Below are 19,571 nucleotides of genomic sequence, written 5' to 3' on the forward strand. Positions count from 1 at the left end.
GAGCTTTTATGTTTCTTTAAAAAACTGGGCTGGCTGTTAATATGATTCTAAAATGAGATTTCAGATAACTTTCCCCTGATAACCACAAAATTCCTTAAATTTTACTTTCTCTCTTTTCAGTAGTTGCATGATTTGAGCTATTTTTTTCTTGTTTTTGGTTGCCTCATTTGGACATGACTATTAGATTTTAATTCTATCACCTGCCCAAATAAAGTGTTCATTGCATGCTGCAGCCAAACATTTTAGTGAAATATACCCTAAAGGAAGAGGTTATGGTCTTGCTTCCACTTCCTTTAAGGATAACAGCTGCCAGACCTGTGCTTGTATTCTGAATTCCTACTTATATAAGATGACTGAGGATAATTCAGGAGTTTCAGAATCATCTCCTGCCACGGTTCTGGAAAACATCTGCAGAATGAGCCGGCAATGTGTTAAGAACTCCATCACAGCTTCATTGAGATGTTCAGTGTGTATGCATGAATCAGAGGGAAGGATGGTGTGTGCCATGCTGACACAGCCATCGCACTACTGTCCTGTCCCTACCAGCGCACACATACAGAGAACCTGCATTCTTTGTGTTTTATATTGTTTTTACATTGTCAAGTTCTTAAGATAACCAGTAGAAACTTCAGAGGAACAGCCTAATGGACAGGGAAGGGTTACAGTTGTTTTTTTTTTTTTCCATAGACCATTAAGAAATATTCCAGGTCTACAGGAGGAGTGGAAATAATGGTTCCTGAGGAGTCTCTAAAATGAACAGTATTTTAAGAGTTACTTTAGATCTTAAGTATCTCCTTAAACTTATTTGTTGTATGTAACTGTTACACAAAATAGCAAGAATTTATTCTGCTATCAAGCTTGAGACTTGGAAAAATGCTTTACTTGATGCTTATCTGCAACTAGATATCATGATTTCTGTCTGAATCAGAATTAACCAGTACTTACACACATACCCACTCTCACATGGGCACGTACACGCGTGTGCGCGCATACACACACACATAAAATAATAATGTCTAATGGGGAAGTATGTTAATAAGCATCATTATTAACTGATAGACAACCCTGTCAGGATGTCTGATAAACAACAAAACTAGTATTTTGCAAAGCTACAGAGATATTTTTTTCCATTGGTAACATGGCTTAGTAAAACTAAGATTTGATGCTGGGCACTGAGGGTGTACACCTGTAATCCTAGCGATGGAAGAGGCTGAGATCTGAGGACTGTGGAGTGAAGCCAGCCTGGGTAGGAAAGTCCATGTGACTCAGCTTCAATAAACTACCCTCCACAAGAAAGAAAGAGAGAGAGAAAGAGAGAAAGAAAGAGAAAGAAAGAGAGAAAGAGAGAGAGAGAAAGAGGGAGGGAGGGAGGGAAGGAAGGAGGGAGGGAGGGAGAGAGGAAGGAAGGAAGGAAAGGAAGGAAGGAAGGAAGGAAGGAAGGAAGGAAGGAAGGAAGGAAGAGAGAGAGAAAGAAAGGAAGGAAGGAAGGAAGGAAGGGAAAGAAAGAGAGAAAGAGAGAGAGAGAGAAAGAAAAAAGAAAGAGAAAGAGAGAAAGAGGGAGAAAGAAAAAGAGAGAAAGAGAGAGAAAGAGAAAGAAAGAGAAATAGAGAAAGAAAAAATGAAAGAAAGAAAGAGAGAGAAAGAGAAAGAAAGAGAAATAGAGAAAGAAAAAATGAAAGAAAGAAAGAGAGAGGGAGAAGGAGGAGGGAGGGAGGGAAGGAGGGAGGAAAGAAGGAAGGAAAAGAAAGGAAAAGAAAAGAAAAGAAGAGAAAAGAGAAGAGACGAACAGAGAAGAAAGAGAAAAGAAAAAGAATTGGATGTGGCTCAAGAGCACTAGCCTTGAGCAAAAAAGCTCAGGTACAGTGCCCAGGACTGGCACAGAAACAAACAAAAAACCTTTTAAAATTAATTTGTTTATGTGCATATCTATAAAGTCCAAAATAGGTAAATAAGAACTATGAGCTCAGCCAGTGACTTTCAGCAGCTTCTGTTATGTTGATCACCTAAGGAAAATCTGGGATTCCTATTAGGAGCCCCTGTGAATGGTTTAATTGCATTCCGGGTGCCATCAGCTGTCAGCTATGCTGTGGATATTGTCCATATGCACCTTGAGGTAGTCATTCCTGGTAAACTTCTTATGGCAAAACTGGCATTCCGCCAGGGGACGGTTGGGATTATGAGTCATCTTGTGTCGGATCAACATTTTCTTCAGGCTAAAAGCCAAGTCACAAACCTAGAAAAGACCCAAATATACCAACCACATTATACTGAAGAACCTCAGGTACACCGAAGTATTTATTATTTATACCACATACTTTATAAAAATCTCTTCTCAAGTATGCACTAACATTTATTCCAAACCGTTCTTGGAACAGTGGAATTTAACACCAGGTTAAAAAAATACAGTTGCAAGTGTTATTTTCCCCTCCCTCCACCTGCACACTTAAACAGCCCTTGAGAAATGACTCCGTTGTAACACACCTTTCTTATCTCAAGAAGGTATATTTACCTCTAAAACAAAATACCTTCTAGACTAGAGACACTGCTCTTTTTGGCATAAATAACACAAGGCATTTCTCACCAGTCATCCTTCCCATTCAGGATCCCACTTGTGATGTCACTGGCTAATACTGCTTCAAGCAACATGTGCACATTTATTACCCACTAGCCCATCCTATTCCGTGTGTGTGTGTGTGTGTGTGTGTGTGTGTGTGTGTGTGTGTGTGTGTGTATAGTTTGATTAAAGACTGGAACAAGTTTACTTCATATAAGCTCTGACATAATGACACCTGGCTAAGTCTACACTAAACTGCTTCATAATCAAAACTGTAGAAATGAAAAAGGAACATGTAAGGTATAGTTAAACTATTAAAAGGAAATGAAATCAAATTCAAAGTTTGATGTTACAAAACATTCCATTCATATGAATTGCTTATAAAATAAGACATACTTCAATGATGTGAAAACACTATGAAAAGCATAATGGATATAATGAGGAAGGAAAATGGCTTTGCAAAGGTACTCTGAAAAATTATGTTCATTAAGTCAGGTTTAGAGACACAAAGGAACTATGCTTTCTCTCAGATATGGAAGTCAGATATAAATTATAAGCATATGAATACATACAGAAGATCATATGCAGATATATACAATCTCACTGAATTATGGTATACACAGGAGAAGATTCCAATGGTGTAACTTTTTTGAACAACTAGGTCATAGTTGAACAAAAAGAATACAGACAGTGGAACATGTGTTGACTAGGATGGGGTGACGTTAAGAGGAGGGGGCAGAGCGATGGAGAGGAAGGATGGATGAATAAGTCATAATATTCAATGTACATACGTAAAAATGGAACCAGGTGCTGCGCACCGGTGGCTCACATTTATAATCACAGCTACTCAGGAAGCTGAGATCTGAGGGTTGTGTTTGAAGCTAGCCGGTGAGACCCTTATCTCCAATTACTCATAGAAAATCATAGAAGTGGTGCTAGGGCTGAAGTAGGAGAACATTAGCCTTAAGCAAAAGGAGCCCAGGGATAATACTCAGGCCCAGAGTTCAAGCCTCAGGACTGAGGGGGGAGAAAAATGGAACCAGATGATTTAAGGGGATGTGTGGGAGAGATGGGGAGAATGGCATTGGGGTGACATTGATCAAGATGCACAGTACTCACCAACTGCCATGCTGAATTGAAACCCCTTTGTACAGCTACTTAAACAGCATGTAACTCGTTAACATTGTATAAAGGTTATATGTATACACATACACATACACACATGGACAAAATGATACATTCATGTATAAATATACAACACATGTGCATTCTTATACACATGTGTATTATGTGCTCATATGTGAACATATGAATATGTGTGCATATATAATTTATATGTAAATGTGTGTATATACTGCATATCAAATATATTATATATGAAATAAATAAGAAAGCTTCTGTGGGGAGTTTCACTTCTTGGGCAAATGGAGAAAGAAGGAAGGAAGGAAGGAAGGAAGGAAGGAAGGAAGGAAGGAAGGAAGGAAGGAAGGAAGGAAGGGAGGGAGGGAGGGGGAAGGGAGGGAGGGAGGGAGGGAAGGAGGGAGGAAGGGAGGGAGGGAGGGAGGGAGGCCAATCTTATAAGCAATATACTCTCCCAAATGATGAAAACTTAAAGAAAATTAAAGAGGTTATCAATGAAAAGTATTTTCAAGCGAAATAAATGGAGAATCCTTTTTCTGCTTTAATATTCGTATTCATAAAGAAGATTTTTAAAAAATACCTGACTTTTTTTTGTTTTTTTTTTTGTTGTTTGTGGGCTTGAACTCTGGGCCTGGGCACTGTCCCTCAGCTCTTCAGCTCAAGGCAAGTGCTCCACCACTTGAGCCACAGTGCCACTTCTGGTTTTCTGGTGGTTAATTGAAGATAGGAGTCTCAATGACTTTCCTGCCCTTGCTGGCTTTGTACCACGATTCTCAGATCTCAGCCTGCTAAGTAGCTAGGATTACAGGCATGAGCCACTGGTACCTAGACTGCATGTTCTATTTCTTCTTTTTTTTTTTTTTTTTGGGTCCGGTCGTAGGGCTTGAACTCTGGGCCTGGGCGCTGTCCCTCAGCTCTTCAGCTCAAGGCTAGCACTCTACCCCTTGAGCCACAGCGCCACTTCCGGCTTTTTTCTTTTTGCTTAAGTGATGCTGAGGAATCGAACCCAGGGCCTCAGGCATGCAAGGCAAGCACTCTACCACTGAGCCATCTTCCCAGCCCTGTTCTATTTCTTTGTCTCCTTCTTAAGCCCAATGTCAAAATGAATTTCTGACTAAATTTTTCACTGGCTTCCAGTGGACACTAGGCTCACAGATAATTTCTTCCAATTGCTGAAAGACCTCCAGGGTTCCCTCTTTCATATTACCCTGCAGCCTCCTTCCCCTTGCTGAGCTCCAGCTCCTCCTATTTCCTGCTTCTCACCTTCTGCTGCCATCCATGTCGCTCCTTCTCCTGAAATGTTCCCTCCACACAGATCACTCCCACCCACATTTAAAGTCACTTAGTCTTTTCTGAATGCTCTTATAGGATAACAGCTTTCCTCTTTCTCATTCTAGTCTGTTTTAAAATCATAGACTGTAACTCATCATTTATTTAATTGTATAATCCACAAGACCATAGATTTTGAGATCTTGTTTGCTACCCTGGTGTCTAGCACAATATTTGAGCAATTCCCACATGCTAGCTCACTCTATCCTCACTACCACTCTTTAAAACAGGTATGAGTTTTATTTCTCCCCATTTTGAAACAGAGACAGGGAAGCTTAACCAAACTTCCCAAGTTCACAGAACTTGGTCGTTGTTTCCAGAATTTAAATCCAGACAGTCTGGGCTCAGAGTCTACATTACCTCCCAAGGGCCAACAGTTAGCGAAGGCTCTTAACTTCAACCAGAGATGGGAACGGACTCTACATTTCCCATTTGTCTGGCTGACACCATTAAAAAAAATGACATTGAGAATATAAAGAGGGTTCCTAGACAGTTCAGCTCACCAGATTACAGGAGGAATAGCAAGTAAAGTCTGTTTCCGGAGTCCCAGGGGAAAAATCACAGCAGCAAGCAGAAGAAAGTGGGAAGGAAGTTGAGCAAGATGCTGAAATCCTTGACAATGGCTGTGAGCTAAGGAAGGCCCAGAAGCTCCACACAGGAGACGCAATGTGAGCAATCCAATGGACTGTTGAATGAGAGCCAGACTGGGGATTCAATGTCCACTGAGTACCTGATGTCACACTTGTCAAACGCACTACCTAGACAGTGAAAGCTTTGTGTTCAAGAGCTTAAGTGTAGTCATTAATGGATTCCCAATGATGCTCTGTATACATCAGCCAACTCTATAGACGTTTACAGTTACTTTAAAATAGAGGACAAGAAAGTGTTCACATAGCACAGTGGTGATATTCCCATTTCTTTCCTTCCACTTTTGAGTCTCATCTGAACCTTTACTCTATTTCTAGTTATATTGATTTGTACACCAAACAATGAGAAATCTTTATTCTTATAATTATACTAGGCTAGAAGTAAATGTAAATAGATTTTATTTTGTAATAAAGTGAAACAGCTATTAATAGAAAAGACCTTGAGAAATAGAAATTCAAATTTTCTATAAACATCTTCAAATAACAAAGAGCATTATTATTATTCTAAGCCAGCAGAGAGGTGGACATGAAGTAACACAATGGTTCATTCATTCATTCCTTCAAATGGCCACTAAGGCTTGAAGACTGAGTAAGAAATAGTGGAAACAAATTCTTATTGTAATGTTGCTTAATAGATGAACGTTAGCACAGATATACATCTGGGGTAGATATAAATCCCATAAAGAAGAATAAGCTGGGATATGAGCTAAGATGATAAAGATACAGGAGAAATTAATTTGGACAGACACTTGAAGAGAAGTTCAGGAGCAGGCCATAAAGACATGCAGGGAGTGATGTGCAAGTAGAGGGAACAACAAAGACCCGGATGTAGGGCATGCTCGGTGTGTGCAAAGGACATAAACAGGCCACATCACTAGAGAGCAAGGGTCATGTCAGAAAGCTTAGGACATGAGGCTGCTGAGTGCAGCACACACAGGGTCCTGTAGAGCCCGGAAAGCTTTGGTTTCCAACCTAAATGAGACTCCAGTTATTGGAGGATTTGTATAAATGAATATTATCCATATATATAATATAGAAAATCTATCATCTATCTATCTTCTATTTAAAATCTATCATCTATCTATCTATCTATCTATCTATCTATCTATCATCATCATCATCATCATCATTCATCTATGTTAGATTCTGGGAGGCAAGTTTAGGACAGTGTTAGAGAAAAATCTGAAAATAACAGATAAGCTAAGCAGATTATTCTAGAAAAAAAATCAGCATCAGGACATATGGTCAACTTATTTGACAACCGTGTTTACTACTGGAGTTGGATGTTGTGTGAAAATGACTATGGTGCTTTAGGGATGTTCAGATGATTGAGAAACCAATTGGAAGAAACTCTAAGATATGACATATTCAAAGGTTAATTCAACATGGAGCAAACTTACAAGGAAGAGCTAAAATGCGAAAATGGTTGAAAAAAAACAAGAGAAGGGCTAATGTTTTTCCTTTGGTTGTACTAGGATTTGAATTCAGGGCTTCACATTTGCTCCACTGATGTTCTAACACCCAAGTCACACCTTTTAGCCCTACTTTTTGCTGCTTATGTCTCTATTTTTCTGAAGAAATATTTTACAAAAATGTTCAACACACAGACACCAGTTGGGTTGAATGTGAAGGTAACATTCATACATCACTAACACATAAGTTCAGGCACCCAACAGATGCACAATTAAATCATTTAATGAGCCTTTATAAACATGCCACAAGTTAAACAAATTGAAACGAAGCTAGAGCTAGAGCTACAGTCCAGAATAAGGTGCCGTGTGCACACATTTCCTTCTCTACAAGTAGTTCTTTCCGTACAGGAGTGCACTGTGAATAAAAGTACTCTTCTGAGTAGACCCACTGGGAATGTTTCATTGTCTTAACTTTACCAGTGAAGTTTCACAGAAGGAAAAGAAGGCATCTTATGTTTGTGTTTCCTCCATGGGGACAGTGTGCAGGATAGTTTATCCACAGGAAAATGCCTAGGGAACCAAGTTCTCAAGTTTCTCTCAGTTTTTACAGAGAATCAGTCTGCTGTGCTATTTCACATATTACTGCTTTAATGCTTCTTCTTCCTCCTCTACATTAATACTTTTTGATATGTAGGTGTCAAAAGTAAGTATTCTCATGCTTTGCCTAGCACTTTTGACAACTCTGTCATGAGCAAACTCTGGTAGAAGAATTTGTTAAGAAACTATGTTTCTCCCTAAATGAATCAATGCTCAGATTACATTTGTGTACAACAGTGGTATTTATCCTTTCAAAAATAATGTAAACAAAAATGTCAAATGAGTCTGCTTCAATTCACATGTTATAAGCAGAAAATTACATTCTTATTTAACACAAAGAAGTTTACACATATATTAGAAATATACTGAATCTAACAAAATAAATAACTGTAACTAGCCAAATCTTTGGTTCAAATGTCATTAACCTGTCCAAGACTTGGGCAGACACAGGAAAGCTGATTCAATGCATCGTAAATTTACCCTAGTGGAGAACAAGTTCATGGCATTGCCACAAGTGTCAGCTGGCCTTAAAGAAAGTCAAAGTTTATTTCCAGCTAGAAAACCACAGTGAGTAAAAGAGCTACAATGTGATGTTATGAATTATGCAATAAAAAACTATAAACATCACGGATGTTAACAGGCAATGATTGTAGAGGATACAAACTAAACACCCAGATGCACTTGTGCACACATACCCCTTCTCCCCCACACTCACATATACACCAAGTACCCTATACATGTGGACACCCTTTCTGCTATTGGAAGACACCAGGCAAAGAAAAGAGAATGGAAACTCACGTCACACTGGAAGGGCTTTTCTCCAGTGTGTGTCCTCTTGTGCTCATCCAGGCCCCGCTTCTGGCTGAAGGCCTTGCTGCAGTCAGAACACTTGTACGGCTTCTCCTGCAGGCAATGAGAGAGACCAGGAAGACCTTAGTGAGGGATGATCAGTCCTCCCTGCGGAGGAGAGCACTGGGGTGGACAGCGGGTGAACTGAGGCCTCGGAAAAGCTGTAGCAAAGTCACAGAGGGGGATTGTGGCTATTGCAAAATGTCAAGATAAAGCAATAATCACCTTCTCATGGACATGGAAAGCTCCTGGTTGATGGTAGTTGCTAATGACAACATAAGACCAAGCTGTACTTCGTTAGTGGTGTCAAAGTTGGTCTTTGGTTGGGTGCTATTTAGCCAAACTTTCAGTTATTTCCTTTGGCCTAGGATTGCTATAAAAATTTACTGGGATAACAAGGGTGTCACTAGCTGAGGAAGCAGAGAATCCCTGAGTTTGATTGTGCAAGTAATTTACCATTTCATAGGAATTTGGGGGCTAAACTAAAATTTCAAGAGAAGATTGGGTAAAAGTTTCAAAATCTAAAGCTTGATTTTAGTTGATGTACTGTCATTTTCATGACCCCCTATCCTGGTTAAATGCTCTTTCAAAAAAATCTAAATTAATTTCTTTTTTTTTTTCTGGTCCTGGGGCTTGAACTTTGGGCCTGGGTGCTATCCTTAAGCTCCTTTTGCTTAAGGCTAACCAGCAATCTGCTACTTGACCCACAGCACCACTTACAGCGTTTTTTGTGAGGTAAGAGTCTCATAGATATTCATGTGTAGGCTGGCTTTGAACCACAATCCTCAGAGCTCAACCTCTTGAGAGTCTAAGATTACAGGTGTGAGCCACCAGTACCCCACCCAAAATTAAGTTTTTAAATGAGGAATTTTATTGTCGGCCAGATACTTAAGGAAAAGACAGATGGCAAAAGGAAGAGAAGATGTGTCCAAATTTCCTTAGTTATAAATGGTCACTGGAAACTAACATCTTAGCCTGTAATGATTTGTGAATTAAATTAACTAATAAATAAACACACAAATTAAGTAGGTCCAATTCACATAAATGGCAAGTTAGTACTGAGTGTAACAGTAGGATGATTTTTTGGAGTTAAGGAAACTGCAATGAGAACTTTTTTCCTTTTTCAAAATATACCTTGGAAGTATTATTACAAACATTGATTTGGAATGAGGTCTTATAAAATTTGCTTCCAATTTTCTCTTATGTTAACATGTTGTATTTACACCTGGTATTAAAAAACTAGCTTCTCTTTGCAGACCAACAACACTACGTAAGCAGTAAGACAGATTTACATGTGCCCACCAGCTACCTGGAGTAAACATTCCCAGTACAGGTGATATGTGGCCACCTTGGTCTTCCTCATGAAGCACATTTACAGCCTTGGAGGGACAGGACAGACAGTCCACTCTAATGAATGGTTCATTCTGCCTTTCTTTGTAGTTTCACTAGATGTGGATGACAAGTTCCTAAGCAAAATAAGAGTATTAGTCTGTCTTTAAGTATGGAAAAAAGCTGGATGCTGGTGGCTCATACCTGTAATCCAGCTATTCAGGAGGCCGAGATCTGAGGATCCTGTCTTAAAGCCAACTTGGGCAAAAAAGTCCCTGTGAGACTCTTATTTCCAATTAACCACTCAAAAACCGGAAGTGGAGCTGTGGTTCAAAGGGGTGAAGTGCTAGCCTTGAGTAAAATAGCGCAGGGACAGTGTGTAGGCCGTTGAGTTCAAGACCCATAACTGACAATGAAAAAAAAGAGAGGTGAGCAGACTGATGAGCTTGAAGCCAGGGCAGGGCATGACCTTGAAGCCAGGGAAGGGCATAATGGTCAGTGACCTAAATGGAAGGTAGTAGATGGAAAAAAACTGGGAGACTATGAGGGAAGAGGTGACAGTGTTCAAAAAGAAATGGACTCAATACCTGACTTATGAAACTGCAACCCCTCTGTACATAACCTTTACAATTAAAAAAAAAAAGGTGGTAGATAGGTCTAGAAGACCGGCTGGAAAATAACTCCACAAAATGTCCCAGCAATCTTGACCCAAATGATCACAGGTAGTGTTAGATGTATGAAGGAGCCAGGTAAGGATCAGATGGAGAAAATAGGACTATGAGGCAGAGACAAAGAGCTCTTCAGCCAGGAGAGGAAAGAGAGAATTGTCAAGGAAAGTATTGTGTGCTATTTATTGTTTTTGTTGATCTCTAAGCTGAGTCACACAGTCTGAGTTACACTGTCCTGAGGAAAAAAGAGATGGAAGAGACAGTGCTGAAAATGGTGCAGAGAAAATAGTTCTGGTCTCTAAGGTCATCTCCCTCCTCAGCACAACGGGGAAACAGTGTCTGCACCCTAAAATCTCACAGGATTGATGAGGGGCTGAGATAATCAGTGACTGCAGCCTTACTTTAAAATGCCATTAGGAAGAAACTGAACATTAATAACCATAAAGTCACTTCTCATCCATTCCGATTATTAATGACCTGAGTCCATTTGTATATATCACTATCATCTGTATTCAAAAAAAATCAAACCACTTGAAGAAGGGAGTATTTACTGGGCGCTGGAGGCTCATGCTTCTAATCCTAGCTACTCAGGAGGCTGAGATCTGAGGATTGTAGTTCAAAGTCAGCCTGGGCAAGAAAGTCCATGGGGCTTTTATCTCCAATTAACCACTGAAATAGCCAGCAGTGAAGCAGTTGCTTAAGTGATAGAGTGCTAGCCTTTAGCAAAAAAGCTCAGAATGCCCAGGCCCTGGTTCAAGTCCCAGGATTGGCAGCCACACACATATACTCACTCACAAATAAAAGTACAGAAAAAATATACTGTGCATAATTTTGTGTTTTAAGAAAACACTTCACTTTTGCTCCATGTTACATTATCTTTACAAGCTTCTAATCCTTTTACAACACATGCAGCAACTACTCACTTTTAATGTGACATACAATGTTTCATTCAATGGTTACAACATAATTAACTTTAAACCATTCTCAAGTGATGGGTACCTTACCTTTCATCCTTACAAATGATGCTACTAGAAAGGTTTTGCAAGTGGAAAATGTGAGGGCAGTTCCCAAGAGCTAACTGTCTAGAAGCAGGAGGTCTCATGTCTAACTTGTATAGGATTGGCCACATATGTCTACAAGTTAATAAAACATCTTCTCACACTGAGATCCTTGGTATTCTTGTAAGCCTATTACTTGGTTTTATAAATTTTGAGAATCTTATTAGGTTTCATGAGTATATACAATTCTACAGCCAGGATTAAGCAATTCCCCAACTTAACATGGTCTAAAGTATATTTAACTTGAAAATGTATTTATGTAACCAAATGTAACCAAAACAAAGATCTCTTCTTTCTCTTCCTTCTTTCTCTTCCTTCCTTCCTTCCTTCCTTCCTCTATCTCTTCCTTTTCCCATACTGAGGGTTGAACTCAGGACCTTACATTCTCCCTCAGCATATTATGTTCAAAGCTAGTGCTCTATTGCCTAAGCCACATCTCCACTTCTGGCATTTTGATGGTTAAATGGACATAACAGTCTTTTGGATTTGTCTGCCATGTGGCTGACTTCAAATCATGATCCTCAGATCGCAACACCTTGAGTGGCTGGAATTATAGGCATGAGCCACAAATACTTGGTTTACAAATTTATTTCTTGCACTTCAGAGGGTGGAGGTTGAATGTGTTGCCAACACAGGAGGTTTGTAGAGAAAGCCCTTTGTGGGGTTACAGACTTCTTGTCTCATGCAGCAGAAGGAAAACACTGGTCTGTTTTGCTCCTTATAAAGGTAAGGTAGAGCTGTCATGACCTCATCATGGCCCCAAAACCCTACTTCTTAATACCATCACTTTCAACACATGAAGTTGGAGAAGACATGGACACTCAGCACACTTTAATGCCCAATTATAGAATCATTGTTAGTTTTTATAATCAGTACAGTTCAGTTTTACTGGGTTGCTTTTTATGATTTCTTATATCATTTCAAGGATCAATTGGTGATAAACTCTGATTTTATTTAATTAGTAACTTTGTTCTCATTTGTTTTGAATGTCTACAAATCCATTTAGATGTATAATATTCTATTCTTTATGTCTCTTAACCGCTTTACATTTCCATATCTTTATGTTGCATTTCAGGCACTCGTGAAAAAGAAACCAAGAATAAAGAAAACTTTAGCACTAGTTGATCCGTTCTGTTTAGCTCTTAATTACTTGCTATTTAAAAAGAACATTGAAATATTTAATCCTATTTTAATTTCTTTAAGTTTTATTTGTTTCTTTTCGATTTCCATTTTAATTTTTGTAAGAATTTCTCTTTTACCTGTGTTAATTATGCTTATTTCAAAATATTACAGACATTTAGATCATTTTCCTTATCAGATAAATCATTATCTTAAGTTCTAAGGAAATCTAGTTCTACTCTGTGATTTCTCCTGTCTCCTGCTCAGTTTTCTTATGTGTTTGTGGAATCTGAAATCATGAGCTCACATTGGGTGGTCTTTATCTGTTGAAAATCCTATGACCCCTACATTGAGGGTAAATAAGCTCCAGACCGTGCTCATTTGCATTTGCTTCTGCTATCAATCACAGAACACCTGACATCTACTTCTAGCTTTAGGGTTTTCTCAACAGGCAAATAGTGGGAATTACAAAAGCTCCACATCTACCTAAGGAAAGGACTGTGCCACCACCCATTGAGGAAAACTTCTTCCTTGTCAGCAATTTGCTTCGAAGTAGTTAAATAACCCAGCACCAACCTTTGCCACAGGCAAATCCTTTCCATGCCCTACTCTCATGATGAGTCCAGCTTTTGTCAAGAGTGCCTGAGCCTCACAGTAACTCCAGGTAACCCTCTAATCTGAACACACAGCTTGTCTTCCTTCCCACACCACCATAGGAAACCAGCCCTCCCAGTGTCCAAGGCTACCCACACCCCACTGGAGCTCATCACACTGGCTTTCGCCTTCAGTCCTTCAGTCTCCTTTGGTGGATTCATGGAAGGCTAAATTTCAAAGGGCCAAGTGACCAATGGACTGAAACCTCTGATAGTTTGTACTAAAATAAACCTTTCCTCTTTATTTCCTCTCAGTTATTTGTTAAATAACAGAAAACGAACACCACACAAGCAAGCTGAACTTCTAAAGCCCTCAGCCTATGGAAATGATACTCATACATATCATTTTAACACTGTTTTATTCTAATTTCAGTACTCTTCTCTTTCCCACCTTTCCCTCTATTCTAAGAGTCTTTAATATGAGCATGCGATCTTTTATTTTGGCTGGCTCTGGGGCTTGAACTCTGGCCCGGGGCACCATCCCTGAGCTTCTTTTGCTCAATGTTAGTGCTCTACCACTTGAACTCCAGTGCCACTTCCAGATTTTTCTGAGTAATTTATTGGAGATAAAAGTTTCAGGGATTTGTTGTGTTTCTGGGTCTCTATTAAGAAAATTTTGGCCTGTGCTATTCCTTCCTGTAATGTTTTCGGGGTGCCTGCTTTTATTTCGAGTTCTTTGATCCATTTGGAGTTGATTCTGGTACTGGGTGATAAATATGGATCTAGCTTTAGTTTTCTATAGGTGTTTAACCAATTTTGCCTGAACCATTTACTGAAAAGGCTGTCTTTCTTCCATTCTATTTTTTATCTCCCTAAACACAACAAATTAAAAAAGGTTGGACAAATGGGATTGCATTGAACTGCAGGGCTTCTGCATGGCAAAGGACATAACAAGCAAAATCAATAGAAAGCCCATGGACTGGGAGAAGATCTTCACTAGCCATACAATGGACAAGGGCCTCATAGCTAAAATATACTTAGAACTCAAAAAATTAAATCCCTCAACAACAAATCCTCAAAGAAACAGCTGCCAGACTAATAAGTGGGCTAATGACTTAAATAGAGACTTCTCTGAAGAGAAATAAGAATGGCCATTAGACACATGAAGAAATGCTCATCTTCTCTAGCCATAAAAGAAATGCAAATCAAGACAACATTGAGATTCCACCTCACCCCAGTCAGAATGGCTATAATCAAGAAATCTAGTAACAACAGATGCTGGAGGGGATGTGGCCAGAAGGGAACCCTACTGCATTGTTGGAGGGAGTATAAACTTGTTCAACCACTTTGGAAAGTAGTATGGAGGTCCCTTAAAAGACTCCACATAGAGCTCCTCTATGACCTAGCAATCCCACTATGGGGCATTTACCCAAATGATCACAAACAGGGTCATACCAAAGCTACCAGCACAACCATGTTTATCGCAGCATTATTCACCATAGGTAAGATATGGAACCAACCCAGATGACCCTCAGTAGATGAATGGATCAAGAAAATGTGGTATATATACACAATGGAATTCTATGCTTCCATTAGCAAGAGTAACATTGCCCCACTTGTTAGGAATGGAAAGACTTGGAAAAAATTATATTAAGTGAAGTAAGCCAGGCCCAAAGAAACATAGGTCCCATGGTTTCCCTTATTTGCAATAACTATACATGTCTAGGACAAGCAAAAAAGATCAAAAGCTATGTACAGGTGCCCATATAAGATGATGTTAAGTGAAATGAACCCCAAGACAGGGACACAAGTGTTTTTTTTCTTTCTTGCTATTGTTTTTAACATACTTATAATGCACTATGTGATTCTTTTGTTTCTTTTGCATGCTCTTCCCCCATGGTATAACCCCTGTTTCCACTGTATCTGATTCTGGTATCCTGCATCTTGTATACACATATTTATCATTTGGGGAGGGGAAGGGATATAGCAAAATGCTTAAATATGGATACAGGTTGAGCCATTGTAACAATAAGATGTACAGACACTATGTTGAAAATGAACTTTACTATTTGGGGGGAGGGGTGAAGGGGTGGGAGGAGTTGGGAAGGTGGAGGGGGAAGGGATGGTAGGGGAAAAACAAAGGAGGAGGTAACAATGCTCAATAGGAAATGTACTCATTACCCTACTCATGTAACTGTAACCCCTAGTATTTTTACAATAAAAAATATATATGGAAAAAAAGTCTCAGGGACTTTCCTGTCTAGGCTGGGTTCAAACTTTGATCCTCGATCTCAGCCTCCTGAGTAGCTAGAATTACAGGCATGAGCCACTGGTGCCCAGCAAGCATGCAATCTTATTCTACAAATTATTACGGAAAGTGCTTCTATAATTTTCATAGCTGGAATGTTATATTATGTTCTACATAATATACATATGCTACATTATATGTACTATGAATAACACCTTTTTGAACTCACTAGCTGGATTTAACTAGAGACAAAATAATTAGGTTCTTGATTAATTCTGTTTCTGAATGATTACATGGTTTAACTGCAAAATAGCTTGTCAATGTCTGGGGAATTATTACAAAAGAGAGGTGATCTATTCATCAGTTGAGCTATGTAATCTATCAAAGGCAAAATTCATCATGAGTCTAATCTGTCTAGCTGTAATCGAATAAGATCAGGCAGAATTCGTTCAGAAGATAGGATTTATGGGGCTCTGTGGCCTGTACCTTGGAATAATGCTAATAAAAAGTCATTTTTGTGTTGTTAATGGCTTTCTATACCAAAAGAAAAAATAACAGAAGCTTCACAGGTTATAGAGCATTTTTGTGTTTTGCTTTTTGCCAAGATAAACTGAAATAACATGTCTCAATACCACTTAAGAGAGGCTTGTAGAAATAAAAGTTATGTTTTCGATACATCTACTGGGGCTTCTTTTTAGTTTAGCTAAAGATTGCTCACCAGGAAACAGTAAAGCCTGACCTTACTACACATATGCAAAGAAAAGGAAAGACTATTGAGCATCATTGTATGAACCTAACCATGAAAAAGTAGACAACCTAAAGGTTTCCATTGGCGGTGTTCATCAAACCACAGGCAAATGGAGACAGAAAATAAAACAAAGGAGCTTCCTCCCCTTTGAAGTCAAAGACCAAGGTCAAAAGTGTTAGAAAATCATGGAATGATGAGTGCTCATTTCGTGATGATAACTAAATATATATAAAGAATATATATAAAGAATATATATAAAGAACCCTGAGTTTGCTTCGTGGCAGCTTCAATTTAGGAACAAAACAGTAGCTCCTCTGTTGTTATGAGAATGTTCCTAATACATGCCTTGCTATATCTAGCTTGATGCCCTAACAAACCTACAGTGTCCACATTCACTGCTATCATTTCCATGAGGGCAACTTGGATATGACATACAATTATTAAGGGCAATCAGATATGGTAGTAGTGAATCGCACATTAAAATAAAAAGACCATTTACTCTTCCAAATCCATTTCATTGGACTACCTTTTAAAGTACTTTATAGCTAAGAATTCTTACTTATCCTATTAAAGTTCAGGAAAATGATGGCTTTTGTTGATCATTTCTCATTTCAACACTTAAAAGAAAAACTTAAGAATTAATAAAGCAGCTGAATTCCAGTGGCTCATATCTATAATCCTAGAACTACTCAGGAGACTAAGGTCTGAGGATCATGGTTCAAAGTCGAACTGGACAGGAAAGTTTATGAGACTCTTATTTCCAATTAAGCACCAAAGCAACCAGATGTGGAGTTGTGGAATAAGCGGCAGAGCACTAGCCTTGAGCAAAAAAAGCTCAAGGACTGTGCCCAGACCCTGAGTTCAAGTCCCAAGGCTGGCACAAAACCAAACAACTGATGACATATGGACATGCAGTAGATTTCATAAATATGAAATTTCTAAATAAGCAAAAATTATGAATGTTTTGCTTGTCCAAGCTGTGGCTTTATTGGTTCTTGAAACACAAACTAGAAACTAAGCATACCTGAAACTGACAACTTATAAACTAAAGGAATGCACTCTATTATTAAAGGGTCAAAACTATAACCCTCAAATTCCCTCATCTGCAAAGTGTCCTCTTTTATTTCCATGTGGAATATGGAACCTCGAATGTAAGACAGATCACATGCCACCAGCTTAAGGCTCTGGCCAGGCTGCACGTGGCAAGTCCATTGTCTTGTCTCTAGACAAGGCCCAGAGCAGCTGAAGCTGTGTACTACGGTCTACAGCAGACTTTCCAACCTGTGCATCCTTGAAATTTAGGACTAGACAATGCTTTGTTGTAGAGAATGGTCCCAGTACCCAGTAGACACCAATAACACACCCTTCCCCACCTCAATCCCCCTTAGAGCAGTTATGACAACCCAAATTATCTCCATCCATTGACACAGTCCTCTGTAGGAAGGTGAAATTCCAGGAGCAGTGTGCAGCTGAACAGATAAATACACAAAGCTATTTGTACTGAAATACGATGTTTCTCACAGTCATTTTCAGTGATGCCGTCATAACATAATAAGAAGCAAATTAATGCAGAAATTAGCATGTATTTGAATATCATAGGAATGTTAAGGTTTTATGATGTCCTAAACATTCCATACCATGTTTTACTTTTATTATATACCAGAAACAGAATTTGTGAGTGGCCACTGGTTTGTGAGCCACACTTTGAATAGTGCTATCTAGAATAAAAATGTCTTTGCTCATGGAATATCTATAAAAACACAGTCTACAATACATCATATATAGAAGGCTACCTGCCACCAGAATCATATATAGCATTGTGAATTAAGTAGCATTTAAAGTTGAATGCTCATGACTCATACCTTTAATCCTAGCTTCTCAGGGAGCTCGCCTGGGAAGAAATGTTTTTGAGACTCTTATCTCTAACCACCAAAAAGCCAGAAGTAGAATTTTGGTTCAAGTGGTAGAGCACCAGCCTTGAGCAAAAACATCAAGAGAGCACATGAGTAAGGCCCTGAGTTCAAGCTCTAGTACTGGAATGCACACGTGTGTATTTCTGTGTGCATGTGCATGCACACACACAATATATCATTTTGCAGGTAAAAATACAACATATTCATGGAAAAAGCATGAATAAGTGTTTGTCTTACTTGAGAATACAGGAGGATTCACTATTCTGCTGAAATTTTTTCTATAATAAGTAAAAGAAGCCCTACTTTGGCTTTATACTGAACATCACCATTCTCCTCTTTCCGATGTCAGTTCTATCCTTATCTCCTCAGGGGAAACCCCTTGGATCTGACCTTGTACACATTCACCCCTCTCAGCTGCTCAGAGACAGCTCTGTTCTCTGACAAGCTTAGTATCAACCACGAAACAGCACCCTAATGAGCAGTAGATTCCAAAAACCACCTTAAAAAAATCTTCCCAGCAAGCTTTGGCTATTTATGGCATCTGGCATCCAGGGGAGCAATACTCTTGTATCATGCGGTAGCTGATGATGGGGCCAGCATGTGCACCTTACACTATGTTTCACACAATAAATAGATCATCTAAGAAAACAAGGGAGCCCCAGACAGCAGCAACCTGCAGTGGTTCCAATCAGTGATGAGATTTAGAGACCGGTTTGCCAGTCTGGCCTATAGGTTCCTCCTACACACAGCAAAGTGGACAAGTACTCAGCCCAAAGGACAGCAGGCCATACATCTAACAGCACCTCTTCGTGGTACTAGTTCTGCAAGTGTATGCATCGCAGCTGCACCCTCTAACTGCAGTCCTGCCCGGGAAAACTTTCACAGATGTTTATAGCCTTTTGTGGCTTTTTTTCACTGTCCTATTTTTAAAGCCGGTGTGATCCTTCAGCAAATCACAAAACATACTCGTGGACCAGTAAATGATGCACCTAAAAGTTGTAATTCTCAAAAGGTAGGAACGATTATTTAAAGCAGGTTTTCAACATAACACATCCATAATTGGTTTTGCATGGTGGCTAATGGAAAACATACTTCCTATAAACTAGGAGAAATGAATTTTGTAATCCACATATAGAAAACTAAAAATAAGAACAGTAAACAAAACCATACACACACACACACACACACACACACACACACACACATATTTGTGGGTTTTTTCATTGTTGTTCAAGAGTTGTACAGTTCAAATAAAAAGAAGGCAGGCACCTGGTCCCTTCTTAGGGATTATTACTTGAATTATTACTTTTCACAGGATCCTGTGTGGAAGTGGAATGACTGTGTAGCCAGAAAATCTTATAACTTGC

The 19,571-nt window shown here is 39.1% G+C and overlaps 1 protein-coding gene across 2 annotated transcripts in view; it reads right to left on the reverse strand.

Annotated features, from left to right (window-relative positions):
* Positions 1-1,891: 1,891 nt before the first annotated feature.
* The window catches only part of Prdm5 (PR/SET domain 5), a 131,576-nt gene continuing 113,896 nt past the window's right edge, over positions 1,892-19,571 (reverse strand). For both annotated transcript variants that reach the window (XM_042692983.1, XM_042692982.1), the window contains 2 exons: positions 8,478-8,582; positions 1,892-2,233 (listed from right to left, as the gene is read on the reverse strand). In XM_042692983.1, the coding sequence (XP_042548917.1) occupies positions 2,069-2,233; positions 8,478-8,582 (270 nt within the window). In that variant the 3' untranslated portion in view covers positions 1,892-2,068. The remainder of the gene's footprint in view (positions 2,234-8,477; positions 8,583-19,571) is intronic.

This window comes from Dipodomys spectabilis, unplaced genomic scaffold (genome assembly GCF_019054845.1).
Source record: "Dipodomys spectabilis isolate Male_0828 unplaced genomic scaffold, ASM1905484v1 ptg000162l, whole genome shotgun sequence".
Lineage (NCBI taxonomy): Eukaryota > Metazoa > Chordata > Mammalia > Rodentia > Heteromyidae > Dipodomys > Dipodomys spectabilis.